This window comes from Pholcus phalangioides, unplaced genomic scaffold (assembly GCF_987345545.1).
Source record: "Pholcus phalangioides strain wild (caught in Gottingen) unplaced genomic scaffold, Ppha-v1.0 ptg000011l_1, whole genome shotgun sequence".
Taxonomy (NCBI): domain Eukaryota; kingdom Metazoa; phylum Arthropoda; class Arachnida; order Araneae; family Pholcidae; genus Pholcus; species Pholcus phalangioides.
Genome location: NW_028301604.1, coordinates 25,099,745 through 25,117,117, shown reverse-complemented (window position 1 = coordinate 25,117,117; position 17,373 = coordinate 25,099,745). Strand labels below are relative to the sequence as shown.

The window sequence follows — 17,373 nt, the reverse complement described above, 5'->3', positions numbered from 1 at the left end:
GCTACTATTTTGATATTTTGGTTTTTTATTGTTCATCTCGTTTAATTCTTAATAAAAATCTTTTTCCTCGGAATGGCTTGGTATTTGCTTGAAATTTACATAACTAACTTCGCAACTCTATCAGATGTGCTATCTAGCTCAACAATGTGATTTTTCTGTGGACGGGAAGAGAGGAAGGAACGAGACAAACGGAACACGTATAGTCTGACGAACAAATTTTGCGAGAGTGAAAAAACATGAACATATAAAATGGTAGTGGAGGCGGGAAGAGAAAAGCAAAGGTTCTAAACAAGGGAAAAATTGCACACGAGGGAAAAACATAATCATACAGACACTTCTTATGAATGAGGAATCATAACACATTACAAGTTAGTACACCACTATCTGTTCCTCTGTATTAAAATACGGGGTGATTATAAAAAAACTATCCCGACATATGGGCCCCTAACTATCATACCATTCACAGAAACTGAATGAAATTTTGGCATAAGGTATTTTGAGGTATGCGCTCAAGAATGATATGGAAAACAATAGTGTCACTCTAACAGTTGCGGTTACAGTGGGAAAATTTCGAAAATATCAAATGGCAACACCAAGTTTTTTGTATTGGAATGTGATCTCCATACTGAAAAACACTAAATAGCGTTGGAATGGCACCTGTAGCACGAAAATCCCCGGAGCTAGGCAAGGAAAAAGTAAAAAGGACTTTGCCGTGCACCAGAGCATTAATGTTCGTTTCATTCGTCACACCGTTTGTTCGGCTGAGATCCCAGCCTGATTAGTCCTCCACAAGGAAAATTTGTGAAACACAATAAAATGCTTTATTTTATGCTGCTTCTCTGTCCTTATTGGTTGTCCTCACTTTTAGCCTATCTACCGCCGGTGATTTTCATCACCGTTCGAACGCTATTTAGGGTTTTTCACAATGGAGATCACATTCCAATACAAAAAACTTGGTGTTGCCATTTGATATTTTCGAAATTTTCTCACTGTAACCGTAACTGTTAGAGTGACACTGTTGTTTTCCATATCATTCTTGAGCGCATACATCAAAATACCTTATGCCAAAATTTCATTCAGTTTCTGTGAATGGTATGATAGTTAGGGGCCCATATGTCGGGATAGTTTTTTTGTACATCGAACCGGTGTCTATGCAAACCAGGCTTTTTGTGGGGCATCCACACACACCCTGCATGCCACTGATAGCTGAGGTGTATGGGGCTGTTTCATACAGGAACTGTGCAATTGTTTTTCAATGCATCTTGTTGGAAAACACAATCAGGAAGCAAAATTGCTATGCATTTTATTATACGTTAATATTTTGTTTGCGCTGGCATAAATAAGTGAGATAGAGACAGATATGCTTTTTTGCAGCGAAAAACAGATCCCTCTTCAGAAGAAAAAATTTTGATACCGTCCACCTTAAGAAAATCCTTACACTTATGTTTGTTATTCAAATTATTTTTTGCATTATCTGTACATTTATGCCATATGAAAATAATAATGCTCTATCAACGCAACATCGACATAAACAATTTGTGCAGTGAGCTTTATATTTTCTGCATGTTAAAAATCATTGTTTATGTTCAACAGTTGCCATCAACAATTATTGTTCATTGCAAATTTAGAAGATTTATACTCTTCTTTCAATATTATACTCCAATTTAAAAGATAGATTGCAGCATCGATATTTGTAGGCGACAAGCGGCCGGAAAAAGTATAATAACCTGTGTAACTAACCATCCCCTTTCTCCTTTGCCACATTCTAACTACCAAAGCTGTCTCTTTGGCCACTTGATAATTGCACTCCTAGACTTACTACTGAACTGGTAAGATATAAAAGATTCAGTTCTGCATATCGGGTCATCGTATAACGTTTATGTTATGGGACAGGTTTTGTTTTTAATCAGCACTTTCGAAAATATTTATTTTTTTAATTTTCTTCAATTTGTTTGTTTGATTCAATGGTATTAAATTCTTATCAAATTCATTTTAAGAATGAAATAATTGAATTATAGAATTTTCTAGGGAGGTATATAATTAGCTAACACATAAGCTATCCATGCTTAAATGAGACAACCATGATTTTTTATGGGCAGTATATTTATATTTCATCATAATTATTGGAAACTCTTATTGGTTTGCTGTATTTTTGATATAGTTCGGATCGATATATTCAATATCAATATTTTTTATGGGCAACTTTTTCAGCCATTTCATTGGACATTTTGTCTGTTGTGGCGTTTGTATTTGTGTGAACCTTCACGCTCTCTTCAAGAGCCGCACTTGCTGATTTGTAAAATTGGTAATTTTTTCTGCCAATAGAAATGATACTACATTAGAAATTAGATTTGAAAGATAATGGATAAATATCATTTCCACAATAGAAATGATAAGTGGTCAAACCAGGGCCGTAACTAGGATTTTTGCCACCAGGGGCAAACATTATTTTTTCCACCTCTACACTTTTAAAATTCAATAATTTTATAATGGTGTTCTTTGTTCCCACCAAAAACTGCCGCCACTAAATTTTGCCGCCCGGGACAGTTGCCCTTTCTGCTCCCTCTAGTTACGGCCACGTGACGAAAAGATTTCATCCGCCTAAAAAGTGTTAAACGTATCAATTGATAGCTCCAGTCATAGAATTACACTGGGGTAGGATACTCAGATTATATATATATTTACTAAAAAAAAGAAACTTCATATAACGAAGGGCCATAAAATCATAAATTTGGTTTCATAGACTTCCAAACTTGCTATAGAGTATAAGTAACTTAATATATATCAGGGTTTCAGTGAAAACACAAAAGAACACGTTTGACACACATCAAAAAACGTTTAAATGTACTTACAAAAAAATGCTGCTACATAATCAAACCGTTTCAGTACTCTATCAAAAAGTCTATCATTGACTTTTTCTACGACATCATGCACTGCCATATTTTCTGGATTTATTAAATATTCTAAGACTTCTTCTTCGTTTTTAACATCACCTAGAAGATACGAAAATAATTACAATTAGTATAAGATGATGCTATTTTCTGTGAAAATAGATGCATAAGAAGCATTGTTACTGTATATTAAAAACTTCAAATTATAACAAAAATATAAAACCCCCATTTTTTTTAAATTATGGGCTAAATGATCTTCAACGGCTAATGATGTGCAATGTTTTTACCTTCATGCCATCTGTGGGCACTTTTCGGTCTATAATTTCATGAGAATTTCAATGTCAATAGGCCTATTATAGCGAACCCTGGCCAGGTCTTCAATGTTTACTTTTTCTATGTTGCCAACTTCCATATGTCAAAAGCTGAAATAGTTTTTTTATTCCGTATGATTATAAATGTAAATCAGTTTTACTATTCAGTATGTTAAGTTTTTACAGGATATTGATTCTGGGAAGCTCCCTCTTAAAAGCCACCAGTGTGCTGAGAAAGATGGATTGAGATTTAAATATATAGATCAAATCATTTAACAAGGCATCTCGCCTCGAGCAGAGTGCGTCGTCATGTTCTGGTGAAGTTACAGTCTAACTAATCTCTGTTCGTTCTAACTTGGTTCCTGATGTAAATAAAAGCACGTGTGCGATGCCCAAAATGATTGGTTGAAGAACATTTCACCTTTTCTTACTGTGCAACACCGCCAAAAATATAGTTCTTTGTCGTTTGTCCCCCTGATACCATAAAATACCTCATAATTTTTATTTTTTTAAAATATTTATTCCATATTATTTCAAAGTTATCTGGAAGACGGGAAAAATATTTTTTAAAGATCGGTCAAATCGTTTTTGCTGCTATGTCTTCAGGGTGGGTGTTGGCAGGATACGCCTTTCTCACTCAAACATTACCGTCCCTTTTTTCAACGGAAGTTTCATTTTATTATTATTACTCCTATTCGCAAACAGATTTGATATACACTTGTATACGCTTCTTCAAGAGGTCTTGCAAGAAAAAGAGCTTTCTTTATCGTTTGATGATATAAATGAAATATGCGTGTCTATCTTGTTTGGCAGAGCCATTTGAAAATTCATTTCTTTGCAGCTGCTCTGGACTCTTGTAAACAAAGTTGCTGTCAACAAGATTTTTTTTCTCAACCACACGCTTTGACGTACACTGGATACGGGTGGGGGGGGGGGGTCACTTATTGCTCGTAGTGACTATACGTATTTCAAAAGAATTCGCACTTCTGCTTGAGAGCAGCTTTTTGGGAGGAAGTAATATTTTTTTTGTCGAAGGCGGCAAGCCGAAAAAGTCCGAGGATTATCACAAAGACATGAAGGTAAAGTTTTGAAAATCTTCACCAGTCTCTAATGTGCAGTTTGATGGAATCATTCATATTAATTAGAGAGATGTGTCGACAATATTTCTTATAACACGTCAACTTTTACAGTAGAAGAGTACAGTAAAATTATGTTTGTTTCCCCCTTCCCCAACCAAAATGACCCCGACTCCTAGTTACAGTCTTGCTATAGTGCCATACCTAAATATCTGATGTGTTTTCCATTTCGGAAAAATATGAGACCAGGGAAACTTCTAATTCCATATTTTTTAGCTATAATTTTATCAGACATCCTGACTAGGTGTACTCCATATTCAGCGCAGTCATCATCTATTAGCTCCAAACGGCGAGCAGCTTCTTCACTGTCAGGATCATTTTCCTCATCTTAAAAATAAACCAGAAAATTACTTTTTCAAAAATTACCACATAAGACAATTAATTATGTCAAAAACAGTTGATGAAAGAAAATTTATTTTTGTCGCATGTTTTCCAGACAACCTATATAATTTTTATCACCATCTTTTATGAGTTTGTTTGAAAATTTCATTGATGAATGACGCTGCGCTGGTACAATAGGACCTTTCTAATCCATACACCCAAAATCCAGACATTTCTGCCCAGAATTTTTTTCTCAACCAGGGACTTCGACATTTTTTATTTACCCAAATTCCACATTGACTTTTTTTATTACATCAGCCATTTTCCTTCTTTTTCATAACACATTTTCCCGAAGTATTATTGAGGCGATATTCAGGCTTCTGAGAAAGTGGAAACAATAATGGCACCTGCGTGTCTCAATGAATGTGATTAGTCCGAAATGTCAGCTTCGGTCAAAAGAACTTTTTTTTTCTTACCGTATTCACCGCGTTAGCCGGCATACCGCCAAACTCAAAAGACACCAGATTGTATTAAATACATAATTGTATTAATTGTATTAAATACATAATTGTATTAATTGTATTAAATACATAATTGTATTAATTGTATTAAATACATAATTGTATTAATTGTATTAAATACATAATTGTATTAATTGTATTAAATACATAATTGTATTAATTGTATTAAATAAATAATTGTATTAATTGTATTAAATACATAGATTTAGTAATGTATTTCCCTTTAGATAGATTATGACAATGCAATTACGCCAATAGAAAGAATACTGTTTATGAGTAAGTGCAGTTTTAAGCTGTAATTTTTGGTTGGTTTTTGCAAGGGTTTTCTCTAACCCCATAATTTAAATGGCATTGTATACATAGATCTATTAATGTATTTCTCTTCAGATAGAGTGTGACAATTCAATAACACCAAGAAAGTAAAACGTTTGAGAGTAAGTACAGTTTTAAGGTGTAATGTTAGGTGGATTTTTTTCATGGGTTTTTCTATAACCACCGTAATAGCAATGAATACATAGATTTATTAATGTATTTCCTCCTTAGGTAGAGTTTGAAAATTCAATAACACCAAGAAAGCATGCTGTTTGCGAGTAATTGTAGTTTTAAGGTGTAATTTTTGGTGGGTTTTTTCACCTGAGTTTTTTCGAGTTGGGCAAAATCAGACCAACCCTGCCCGCTGGTGACAGTAGAAAAGAGGTTTTACTGTAGCACAGCAGGTAGCATAAGGAAGTGGTATAAGAATATTTAAATATCACGTCTCTTGATCAACATTCAAGGGAGTTATCTACATTCAAATTTTGAAAATGTTCCGTTATTCAAAGAAAATTATTGGAAATCTTACTTTTTGATCTAAATTGGAGCTGGTTAAGTCTGAAAAATTGGAAATTTCTACACCACCCGTTGATTGCAAAAGATTCACCTAGCAAAGTTAGTTACCCTTACTTTCTCTCTTGTAAATGACATAAAAACATGATCATTCTATAATGGAACCTCACATAACGTACACTCCCATAATTGGACACCACCAACGAACATTTTTATGAATCAGGTCGATGAAACTCAGTGTATTTTATTATCCATTAATGGACAATTCTCGTTTGGGACAAAATTTTCGGTACCATGGGTGTCCAGCATCGAAAGGTTCTACTGTAGAATGCGAGCCTGAAAGTGATTTTGAAAAATGTGCCATTTTGAAAAAAAAAATCCCTTAATACCAATTGGACAACTGCTTTATGTTCTATGTTCCCTGTTGAATGAAAAATATCGAAGTGTGAATGAGCAAAGTGGATATGTGTTCCCTTTTGGTAGAAACGACCAACTTCTTATGTATGGTGGAAGGAAAGCTGTAATGAATACTATATTCAAAAGTTCCTTAACACGAATGTAATTGAGGAATGGTCTATTCTATGACATAGGTCTATAAACACTTGTCTACGACAAATATGTCAACAACGGAAACTATGAGAAGTAACTCATGTTTCTGCTATACTTTGGTTTTACTGATTAGATAACATGGGTTGTTTTGAGTATACACAAGTATTTGCATGGCCAGATTAACCATTAAGTAAAATAAGCACGTACTTATGGCATCAGGAGAAAAAGAATTCCACAAAAAATGATCAAATATAAAGTACATTTTTTTAATGTAATTTTTTTCCCTAGCATCAACCATCCAGTAGAAAATCCTAAAATGTTAAGAGCACTTGATTGAACAGTTGAAGAAATGCTGACAAGTGCTAAAACTAAGGGATTGCAGGGGGGTCTGATGTTCCGGCCGCTGAGTTTACTTTTTTCCGCTAAAAATTATGGGGAGGGGGCGCCAAAATGAATACAGATCCCTCAAGTGACAGAGTAAATTTTTGTTTCTAGTTGCCGCCTTGAGGGTGACACAAAATCAGAGAAATTAAGTTAACTGCGACCAAGAACTCGTGTTAATGCTCAGTTTTTTAACTGAGATTTTACTGAATTTCTATAAAGAGTAAGCACAGAGCCGTCACAACAGCATCATAGGCCTCTGGGCAAAACAAAGTTTTCTGAGGCCCTACTCGGCTATAAATACCTGCCTACCAATTTGCATGCTTATTCTCTTCAAAAATTTAACCATATCAAATTGTTATCAGGCCTCTCCGGCACTTGACGCTTCTGAGCCATGGCATCATGGGTCTCGAGCGAAATGATTTTTCTGAACTCCCCCTACTTAAAAATACCTGCTTACAAATTTAAATACTTACTCTTGAAAATTGTAAACAGATTTAATTCTCATTAGACCCCAGGTCATGCATTAAGGTTGAAAGTAGGGAGGGAGCACTAAAGTCACTTGCGTGCTTAGGGCCTTTATATGGGTTAATCCGGCTCTGAGTATTTGTTATTACATATTCAAATCTAGATATGAGTGTATAGGCAAGAAAGATAATGTTACAAAAGGGGGAGATCTAGACATCTTATCATTTCGATGTCATGGGTAGAACTCCTTACAACACCAGAGGGTGTTTTACATCGCATTAATTCTACACAATAGCCCGTGTCAATTCAGTTCTTTTATAGAAGGCCCCAATAGTAAGGCCTAGATTATACTATAAAAGTTTGATAAAAGTTCTTTTATAAAACTTGAAAGTACAACCAATAAGCGTATTGGTTACGTTCGATCTTATACTAACTTAACACAGCCACATTGTGAGCTGAATTTTTGCGCCAATCACCATCAGAATAACTGTCACTTGAGCCTGATTAACTCATGTTTACATTGGAATCTTTTTCCAGATGTATCTTCATTTTTTTTTTTTTCCATTTCTTGAAAGTTTTGAGCGATTTCATGTAAAATGAAAGATAACAGAAAATGCATTGAAAAAAAAATGCTTATGTTTTCAGATTATGTGTTCTTTCAGTACAAAACCCGTAGCATCAAACTGACCATTCAAAAAACTTATCTTTTCCATCTGCATGCATCAGACACAGAAATGAGCTGACCAAATCACAAATGGATGGGGACACCTACAAACTCCACTGAATTGTGTCAACACCAGCTTTAATAGACTAAAGTTGGAGTTGGTTGCATACAAAGTGTAAAATAAAAAGATCTTCAGTACCTCATCTTCCTGTAAATTTTAATTTTTCTTTATCCAATTTTGAAGCTGTTCATTTTAGCCGTCGGCTATTTTATTTTGTTTTTTATAGTTCTCCTTGGTGGTTTAAAAACTTATCTTTAAATTTTTGGCGCGCGATACCTGGAACGAATCAAACGATTTTCATAGAATCCTATGGGAAATCACGTTTCGGGCAACGAACGTGATTCCGGAACAAATTATGTTTGTGAGCTGAGGTAAGGCATCACTATCCTTGAAATATTAAATTGGTTAATTTTTTATTGTAAAATTGTTGGTACTGTGAAACATCCCTTGTATAACTTTAATTCCTATCTCAACATGTATATAATGCTGAAAAATTTCGATTTTCGTAATTCAATATAAAATTAACCATCTTCCTTGATTAGTAATACTCCCAGTTTTACAATGGTTTTCGATTGTCCTAATTAATTTTTTTTTCCTTCCATGAAAATATTATAAGTTGGAAATTCGTCGCAAGCATATAAAAATATATTGTATCTAATTTGCAATAACTTTTAAATACTATAAAAGAATACGGCCAAAAACGCCTGGTCTTCAATAAGCTGGAACAACATTTCTCTGTTTATGTTCTCAATCGTATCCTCATTCTTTTGTTTCAGAAGCCAATTTAATACTTCTGCCTCTTTCATAAGGTTTCCTAAAAAAAAAGAAAAAAAGGGGAAACCTGAGGAACATTTCAAGTATAACAAATTTAAAAAAACAAAATTTACTCAACTCTACAGGGCACCAGAAGTTGAAAATGATTGCTCAAAGTGTGTAAATTAATTGCCCAAAATATATACTCCCAGTCAAAAAATATTACGCGCCAAGAAAGAATAGTCAAATCGCTAATCAAAAATTGACAGGCAGTTATATTAAATACAAGATTCCTCGAAAGACTGGTTATATTTTTGGAGATGACGATTACAAGCAAGAAAATTCATCTCTGCCCCACGGGGGACTCGAACCCCGGTCTTTTGTTTGACAGACGAGTGTCCTACCAACTAGGTAGAGCACTTGGAGTTCGAATGGGGGCAGAGATGAATTTTCTTCCATGTAATTGTCATCTCCAAAAATATAACCATTCTTTCGAGGAACCTTGTATTAACAAGTAGAGAGGAAATTTCTACATACATGTTGCCATCTGATGGCCTATGTCCTTCACGAGCTATTAGTTGATTGCTGCCGCCATCCACATACGGAACCTTTCAACATAGATAGAATATTTCTCCCTTGGAACGTATATATATATATACGTATGTTGAAAGGCTCCGTATGTGGATGGCGGCAGCAATCAACTAATAGCTCGTGAATGACATAGGCCATCAGATGGCAACATGTATGTAGAAATTTCCTCTCTACTTGTTAATACAAGATTCCTCGAAAGACTGGTTATATTTTTTGAGATGACAATTACAAGGAAGAAAATTCATCTCTGCCCTCATTCGAACTCCAAGTGCTCTGCCTATTTGGTAGGACACTCGTCTGGCAAACAAAAGACCGGGGCTCGAGTCCCCCTGGGGCAGAGATGAATTTTCTTCCTTGTAATCTTCATTTCCGAAAATATAACCATTCTTTCGAGGAACCTTGTATTAAGACAACTGGAGAGGATATTTCTACATACAAGTTATATTACATGTAGGCAGGGCGGCTTAAGCGAGGATGCAAGGAGTGCGGTGCACCCGAGCGGCAGTTCGATCTTTGATGTCAAAATTTGTAAATCAAAATTTAAAAAAATTTCCAATAGTAAAATATATCATTCATATTGCAAGGGTTGTATAGATAATAAAACAAAAACTTTCTATATGGACACCCTGTGCTCAAAAACCCAAATAGAAAGTTGTTGCCCTGTTTCTCTTGATGACAACAAAATTCCATGTTTCTGAATGCAATATTCACTGAGATATTCTTAAATTTGAGAAACAGAGGAGAGTTGGAAAAAAACAGTCAAATGCTGGTAAAACGGTTAGCCCGTGGGGAATAATGCTCAGTTGGTTATGAAAGTATCGGAATGGGATGTTTTTGACATGTAATCTGACACCAGGAGGGATCTGTGAGTCCTTAAACATCTGCATGATTCGGTGAGATGCAAGCGACAAAATCTTTGGAAGTCGTGGGTGCTCCAAGACGACAATACACCGGCTCACAGGTCCCTCCTAATGTCAGATTACCTATCAAAACATCACATTCCAATACTTGTACAATCAGTTTATTCCCCCATCTTGCTCCATAACCATGACTTTTCCCCTTTTCCTCGGATAAAGAATTTGCTTAGAGGTACGTACACACTCATATACAAGTTGAGCAACAAGTTGACGAACAACGTGTAGCTCAACTAGGTACATGAGTGTGGACGTGTTCTGCATATTTTGAGTTGCAGAACCGGCCCAACTGCAGCGTATCTGCAACTTGTTGCAGATCACGTGTTGCGGAACTTTGTGTATATATATATATATATACACGCACACAAAGTTCCGCAAAACGTGATCTGCAACAAGTTGTGCAACAATCGCAGAACAATTCAGTGATGCTCAACAAAATAACCGGTTTTTGTAATCCATCTTGGATGGAAAATTTGTGACAAGTTGTGCAACATTTCCTGGAATTGACGAGGCATAGGCGGGAAAATGGAGGAGATCAATGGGCTTCAGGTGAATCCTATAATTTTTTCATATAAAATTGTACTATGGAACTGCCTGTAAAAAATTTCGACCTGGAGACCCACAAAAGATTTTAGCCTATTGTTCCAGCCAGTCGTATGCAAGATTTTCTCAAGGGACGGGGTGTTAGATTCAATTTAGTAGAGAGGAGCCCGTTTTTCCCCCTTTTTTATTCATTTACTGAATTTAATCATTCATTTTCCTGCAGTTGCCGTGAACTGCACTATGCAGTAGACTCCTAATTAGCCACGCAGTTGACTGGCTCAGCCATGTATCTCGGCAAGAGCATAAATCTAGCGGCAGAGTCTGTGACAAAAATTCAAATTCAAATTAATTTATTAGAGGGAAAATAAATTTTCCTCATAATTCATAAATATTTCCCTCTAAATTACTATTTCAGTGAAAAAGAATGGTAGCTCAAATTTTCATCTTCTTCGCACCTTCTGGTCCGGCACCCGGGACACCAGACCCACTTGTTCTCCCCTTGTCGCGGCCCTGGATGTTGGGAATGACTTTTATTGATGAAATATATTTAATTTCACCTAAGGCCGGTATTACACTGTAAAATTTTGATAAAAGTTATTTTATCAAACTCGAAAAATGCAACCATTAAGCACATTGGTTACATTCGAGAAAATGCAACCGGTGATCTTATTGGTGAAAATTTAAGTTTTATAAAAGATATTTTATCAAACTTTCATAGTTTAATCCCGGCCTAAGAAAGATGAAAACAAAAGGGAAAAAGATTGATGCAAAATTCGGTTTCATGCAAGAACTTGTGCATACCATACATTTTAAGAAGTTTTTGAATCAGAAGAGTATAACTATCAGATTTAGTATAACTATTCCCTCACTTTTTACAGCACTATGTAGCTTATCGATTTTGTTCTTACTATACCATTGGATATTTCAAAAAAAACAAAAAACAATCCATAATGTAATATGACTTTTGTATCTATCAAATGTGTAATTGTGATATTTTTAGTCTAGTTGCACATGTGTCTCTGGAAGTAAAATGTCAAAATTGTGTGTTTTGACAAAATTGTGTAAGGTAAATAATGCAATAAATCAAACGAGACTCGATTGTCTATTAACAATTTGTGTATTAACACATTCGCATCTGGATATTTTTTCTAAAACTTTCATATAAATCAAGGTATTTTAGTCATATAAAGATATTTAAACATATATGTGTATTTAAACTGCGATAATACTACTGTAAATATATAATCCTGTTACCTAAGAATTTATCAGGAAAGCGCACGTGTCGCAAAACGAGAATACTCGTTTCCCGACAGCGCTTATTTTTTTAAGTCGAGAATTCTTGTTTCCCGACGCGAATGTGTTAATAACACGCATGCAAGTAAGCTGAACAGGCAATGTATAAAATGCACATTCATGTAAATGTTCAGGGTTTATGTGTTGTAAAGTGAACAAAACAGGATGAGGAAACACATGTGTATTGCTCAGTACCCATCAAAACTGGCACACAATTGGAGAACTCACCTGGATAAATACTTGGAATTTTATGTTCGAAGTAAACGAGAGATGGGAATTCACTAATGCCTAAATCTTCAGCATGTTCTACGTCGTCAGTTTTCACAAAATGTATGCCAGATCGATCAGTATCCCCATCAATTTGTTCAAGCTTTTGTAATGTTGCTTCACAGGGACTGCATCCTTGTTCATCTGTAACAACAGCCATATTTAAAAAATGTGATCTTAATTTTTCTTTTTTGTACCAATTAAAAAGTATGATTGTTATAAACAGTAGTGCTTCCACCATAAAAATTTTTGGTTATCAATAATGAAATTACATTAAATTTGAACCAGAAAATTTCCAAGTATTTTATGTTTTTTAGGCCGGGATTACTCTATAAAAGTTTTATAAAAATTATTTTATAAAACTGGAAAAATTCAACCGATAAGTTTATCGGTTACATTTGAGCAAATGCAAGTGATGAGCTTATTGGCTGCATTTGTCAAATTTTGTAAACGTACTTTTATAAAACTTGAAAAATACAACCAATAAACTGATCAGTTGCATTTGCTCGAATGTAATCGATGAGCTTATTAGTTGTATTTTTCAAGTTTTATAAAAGCACTTTTACAAAACTTCTACAGTGTAATCCCGGCCTTACAGTGAGATCAGAAAAAAATGTGAGCACTCATAAGAAAATTTCACTGCGCACAATTATAGATCTGGGGGAGAGGGTCACTGCCAAGTCGAACAAAACAAACACGGCCGTTACATCCTTTTCTGGAAACAACTTAGATACTTTTGAGACCCTCATATCTTCGTATTGAAGTTGTTCAGGAAGCCGCTGTGGTGGTCGAGTGGTCATAGTGACCAACTCGCATCACGGGACCCGGGTTCGAGCCCCACCATTGCCAGTGGTGGTCAGCTGCAGTTGGTTTTTTGTGGTTCCCAACTTCGAGGCACAAATGCGAGTAGATTTCCCTGTTAACCACTTTACAATCAAGGACGTAATATCGCGTCCAAACACCAGTGGAATGAATTCAAACAATTCTATCTTTTCTGTCCTCTCTCCTCATCACCACAAAACATTGTTGCAATCTTATAAAGAAAGTAGTTCTTTTCATCCCCGTGATGGGGGGAAGGGGGAATTCTATGCTAAGATTAACTAGGTTGTACTATGTACATGTACATAAGAGGGGAAAGAAAACAGGTAGGTGAGGGTGAAAAGAGAAATATACTTAATATCTACTATCTCTTATCTGTCATACCAGACCAGAATTGAAGCTTACAGCTGATTCCTTGCCCCTTGGGGCAAACCCCCAGCTTACGGGCTGCTCTTCTGAGCATATGAAGGTCAGACAAGACTGTGCGTGCTGCATGGGCGGAGATACGGGGGGGGGGCGTGGGGGGCAGCGTCAAAGGTGGAGTCGACTGATCTAATGTATATATGAATTGACATGATCATGCCCCCCCCACCCAGACGTCCAAGTCTATTTCCGCCTATGGCGTGTTGGTAATTAGTGCAGTGCATGTACCTGTCAGAGAAAAGGAATTTAGACTAATTTGGAACACAGGAAAAACTCAAAAACATGTCGGAAGTGAAGTCGGGCACCTACTTGAGAAAAATTAATGATACATAAAGACCAAGGATAGACATCCAGGTAATCCGAATAGACCTTTTATCAATGACCACTTCTAGCATGTTGATACATGCTTTCATCATACAATATACAGTCCCATCATCATCTGCAATCGGCACCTTACCAGCAACGGCGAGCATTTAAAATTAAAATAAATATTTTCCTAAATTATTTATTTAGGAAAATAATTAAATAAAATAATTATTTTTTAATTATTTCCTCTCGAATTTGACCTCTTACTCCTTGTCTACCTACACTCCAGTGGTCTCTTTTCATACTAATCCTATTTCTTGCCCTCCATCTGTAAGTATTACAGATGTAGGAAGGAAGACGTCCATCTCTCTCGGTAAGATACAAGCGGCCTCTGACGACGTGCACGGAGCTGAGAGATGCAGACGTGGCCTCCCACGCTGACGCTTTTGTTTTATTACTTTGTTTCAAATTCAATTACTTTGTTAAATTCATTGCGACCCACCCTCTAAGCCATATAATGATAAATCGCATAACAGCCCTTGGCCCCGCTGACCAAATATAGCCCTAGGGGTTATCTGATGCGGCCTGCCCTCCTCAAACCTAATTTTGTAAAAATGAACTAAGCGGCACATTTACAGATCGCTTGTGTCCCGTGGTACAATTCCAGAACATTTAAGCGGCTCGTGGCACATTTTCAGATCACTTAAATGACCCTGGACACAGTTCGAGAACACTTAAGCGTTCCGTGACATATTTAGAGATCCCTTGAGTGACATTCACTTCTGAAATATAAATGGCAGCACTGAAAAATCACACGCAACACACACAACTGATACTCACTCAGACTGTTAGGGTCCTTTCACACAGAGCAGATGCGGACGAAGTTTTAACTATCGGTACATATGGTGCCTTTCAGACGATGTGGAATGCGACCGCAACTTCGAAGTGATCGTGAGGGTCCGGATGGACTCCGCATCCGCACATACAGGTTTTGTACATTAGGTTATATGGAGCTATTCGCACGACGCGCGGGTCCGGGTAGAATTTGTCCGCATCTTTGGCTACTTTTAAAAATGATTTTGCATGGAATTTTCTTAATTATTTGCCATAAATACCCTTGTTCCATAGTTGCAAAAGAACTTACAGAAAAAAACTGTTATGTGATCTACATCATCAAGTAAAACATCGAGCATCTTTCTGTCAACATATTCGATAATATCATCCTTCTTTTCTTTATTCTCAAGCAGCCATTTCAATGCATTATCTTCATCCATTAAATTACCTGAAATAAATAAAATATTTTCAGGTACAAGAATTGATTAACAAGATCCAGTTCAGAACATAAAATTCAAGAAGTTTTGTTATAAGAATTCGAATATTTTATCCAGATATATAGGGTGGTTAAAAAAATGAGCCGAACTTTAGAAGGTGGTAATACACACCAAACTAAACATTATCATCATTTGTTTACAGCAGGAGAGGTTCGGAAGCTATGGGTTATGGACTATAATTGAGACACATCAAACCCCATAATTGGGAGATGGATCATACAAATCCGCTTACAATCCTGTTGTAAATGTGCTTATTGTGCCACAGGTTTAACTAATTAAAAAAAAAAAACAGATCCATAGGTCCTAAAGTTGATCATGCTGATTTTGGATCATGGCTTAAAATGTTAACCCACTATGGTTCGCTTCCAATAAAAACGTTTTTTTTACAAAATTGGATGCAAATTAATGTTATTAGCACATTCAAATTGAAACAATACATCGTCACAGCAATTTAATTAATTCAAGTGGATTTTTTAATTAACCAAAATTAAGTACAATACAGTTTACATTTTGATTTTAATGTTACCTATAAACAAATAAAATCTTTTTTAGCAAAATTGAATAGTTGTTACATTGAATTTTATTTTCGATTCTCTATAAATCTCTGAACACGTAAAATTTCAGCAGCTTTCAAAAAATGACTCCATTAAGAAATCAACTCTTTTTAGAAAAAAAAAGTATTTTACTTATATAGCCATATTTTTTACTGAAATGACACTAAAAATACAAATAAAGGCCACAGCAGATAAATTGCCCAACGAGGTGGCTGAAAAAAGATGTCCGTAAAAAATATGTATGTCAAATATAACCCCAAAATACAGCAATCCAATAAAAAAGCATATACCCTGAAAGAAAAAACTAATAATTAATAATATAATACACTGCCAATAAAAAGATTATGGATGCCTTATCTAACTATGGATCTTCTTCAAGCTTCTCAATTTATCCCGCTATGTTTATCGGACTCCTTTTTGAACGTATCATTTGTGTTAAAATTCACGACCCACAGAGACTATTCCATTTATTGACAACCCTGTTAGAGAAAAACTTCCTGTGACACCACAACCTGTAATTATCCCTTACTAAACGATACTGGTGTCCCCCTTGGTGAAACAGTTTATTGACAATGTATCAATAGCTCGTGTTCCATCCTATCCATCCTGTTCAAAATTTTAAACACTTGATCATATCCCAAAACACCTGCGTTCCTCCAATGTAAACATATTCAAAAAATGATGTCTCTCCATAACTGAAGTCACTGTATTTAGACTCCTCTTCCAAACCCAGGATAAGCATTCTGATCTTTGGATTTGGATTTTGGTTTATCCATTATGGAATACATGAAAGATAATTTCAGTGGCGCAATTTCATGCGGATACAGCCCCCTTATAACTTCGGTCCATTTATGGTAGAGAAAAGAAGGAAGAGACAGGAAGAAAAATAGAAAAAGAAAGGCAAGTAGGGCCTTTGTTTTCGCAAGTGCGGGAATAGACTGCAGATTTGTTCCCAAATTCCTCATGTTCGGAAATGCGCAGTGCGGAACTATTTATACACCATATTGCGATACCGTTAAAAGTTCTGACACCCTCTTGATGGCTTTTTTCCCTCGTAGGGAAAGATGAGCAAATAAAGAGGAGAAAATGTTTAATCTTCTATATGAGGATGTTTGCAGTGCATACCCCTTTCTCATAATCCTTTGAAATTTTTCTCTGTTACGGAGTGAAAGAAACATGGGGGTATACCACCTTCTGATTCTTAATAAGAATCAGATTCTTAACTATGGATTTGATCTTTGGTTAAAAATGGAGATGGAGAGGCAATTTTGCTACCACATTCTTAGCTAGGAATCGCTTTCCTTCCGTAGTTAAGAATCGCGTGACCCCACTTCTTAGCTCGATTCTTAGTAGACAATTTTTTCTTCCACGCGGAGGTAACGCAAATTCCTTCTTTAACTCATTTGTATCATAAGCGCATATACGCGTGCTAGTTTTTTATGCATAAGAAC

The 17,373-nt window shown here is 35.8% G+C and overlaps 1 protein-coding gene across 2 annotated transcripts in view; it reads right to left on the bottom strand.

Annotated features, from left to right (window-relative positions):
• Positions 1-17,373, bottom strand: part of hlk (hulk) — a 350,573-nt gene that overhangs the window by 119,958 nt on the left and 213,242 nt on the right. For both annotated transcript variants that reach the window (XM_089239381.1, XM_089239380.1), the window contains exons 21-25: positions 15,182-15,319; positions 12,451-12,633; positions 8,808-8,942; positions 4,483-4,665; positions 2,853-2,993 (exon numbers count right to left, since the gene is read on the bottom strand). In XM_089239381.1, the coding sequence (XP_089095507.1) occupies positions 2,853-2,993; positions 4,483-4,665; positions 8,808-8,942; positions 12,451-12,633; positions 15,182-15,319 (780 nt within the window). The remainder of the gene's footprint in view (positions 1-2,852; positions 2,994-4,482; positions 4,666-8,807; positions 8,943-12,450; positions 12,634-15,181; positions 15,320-17,373) is intronic.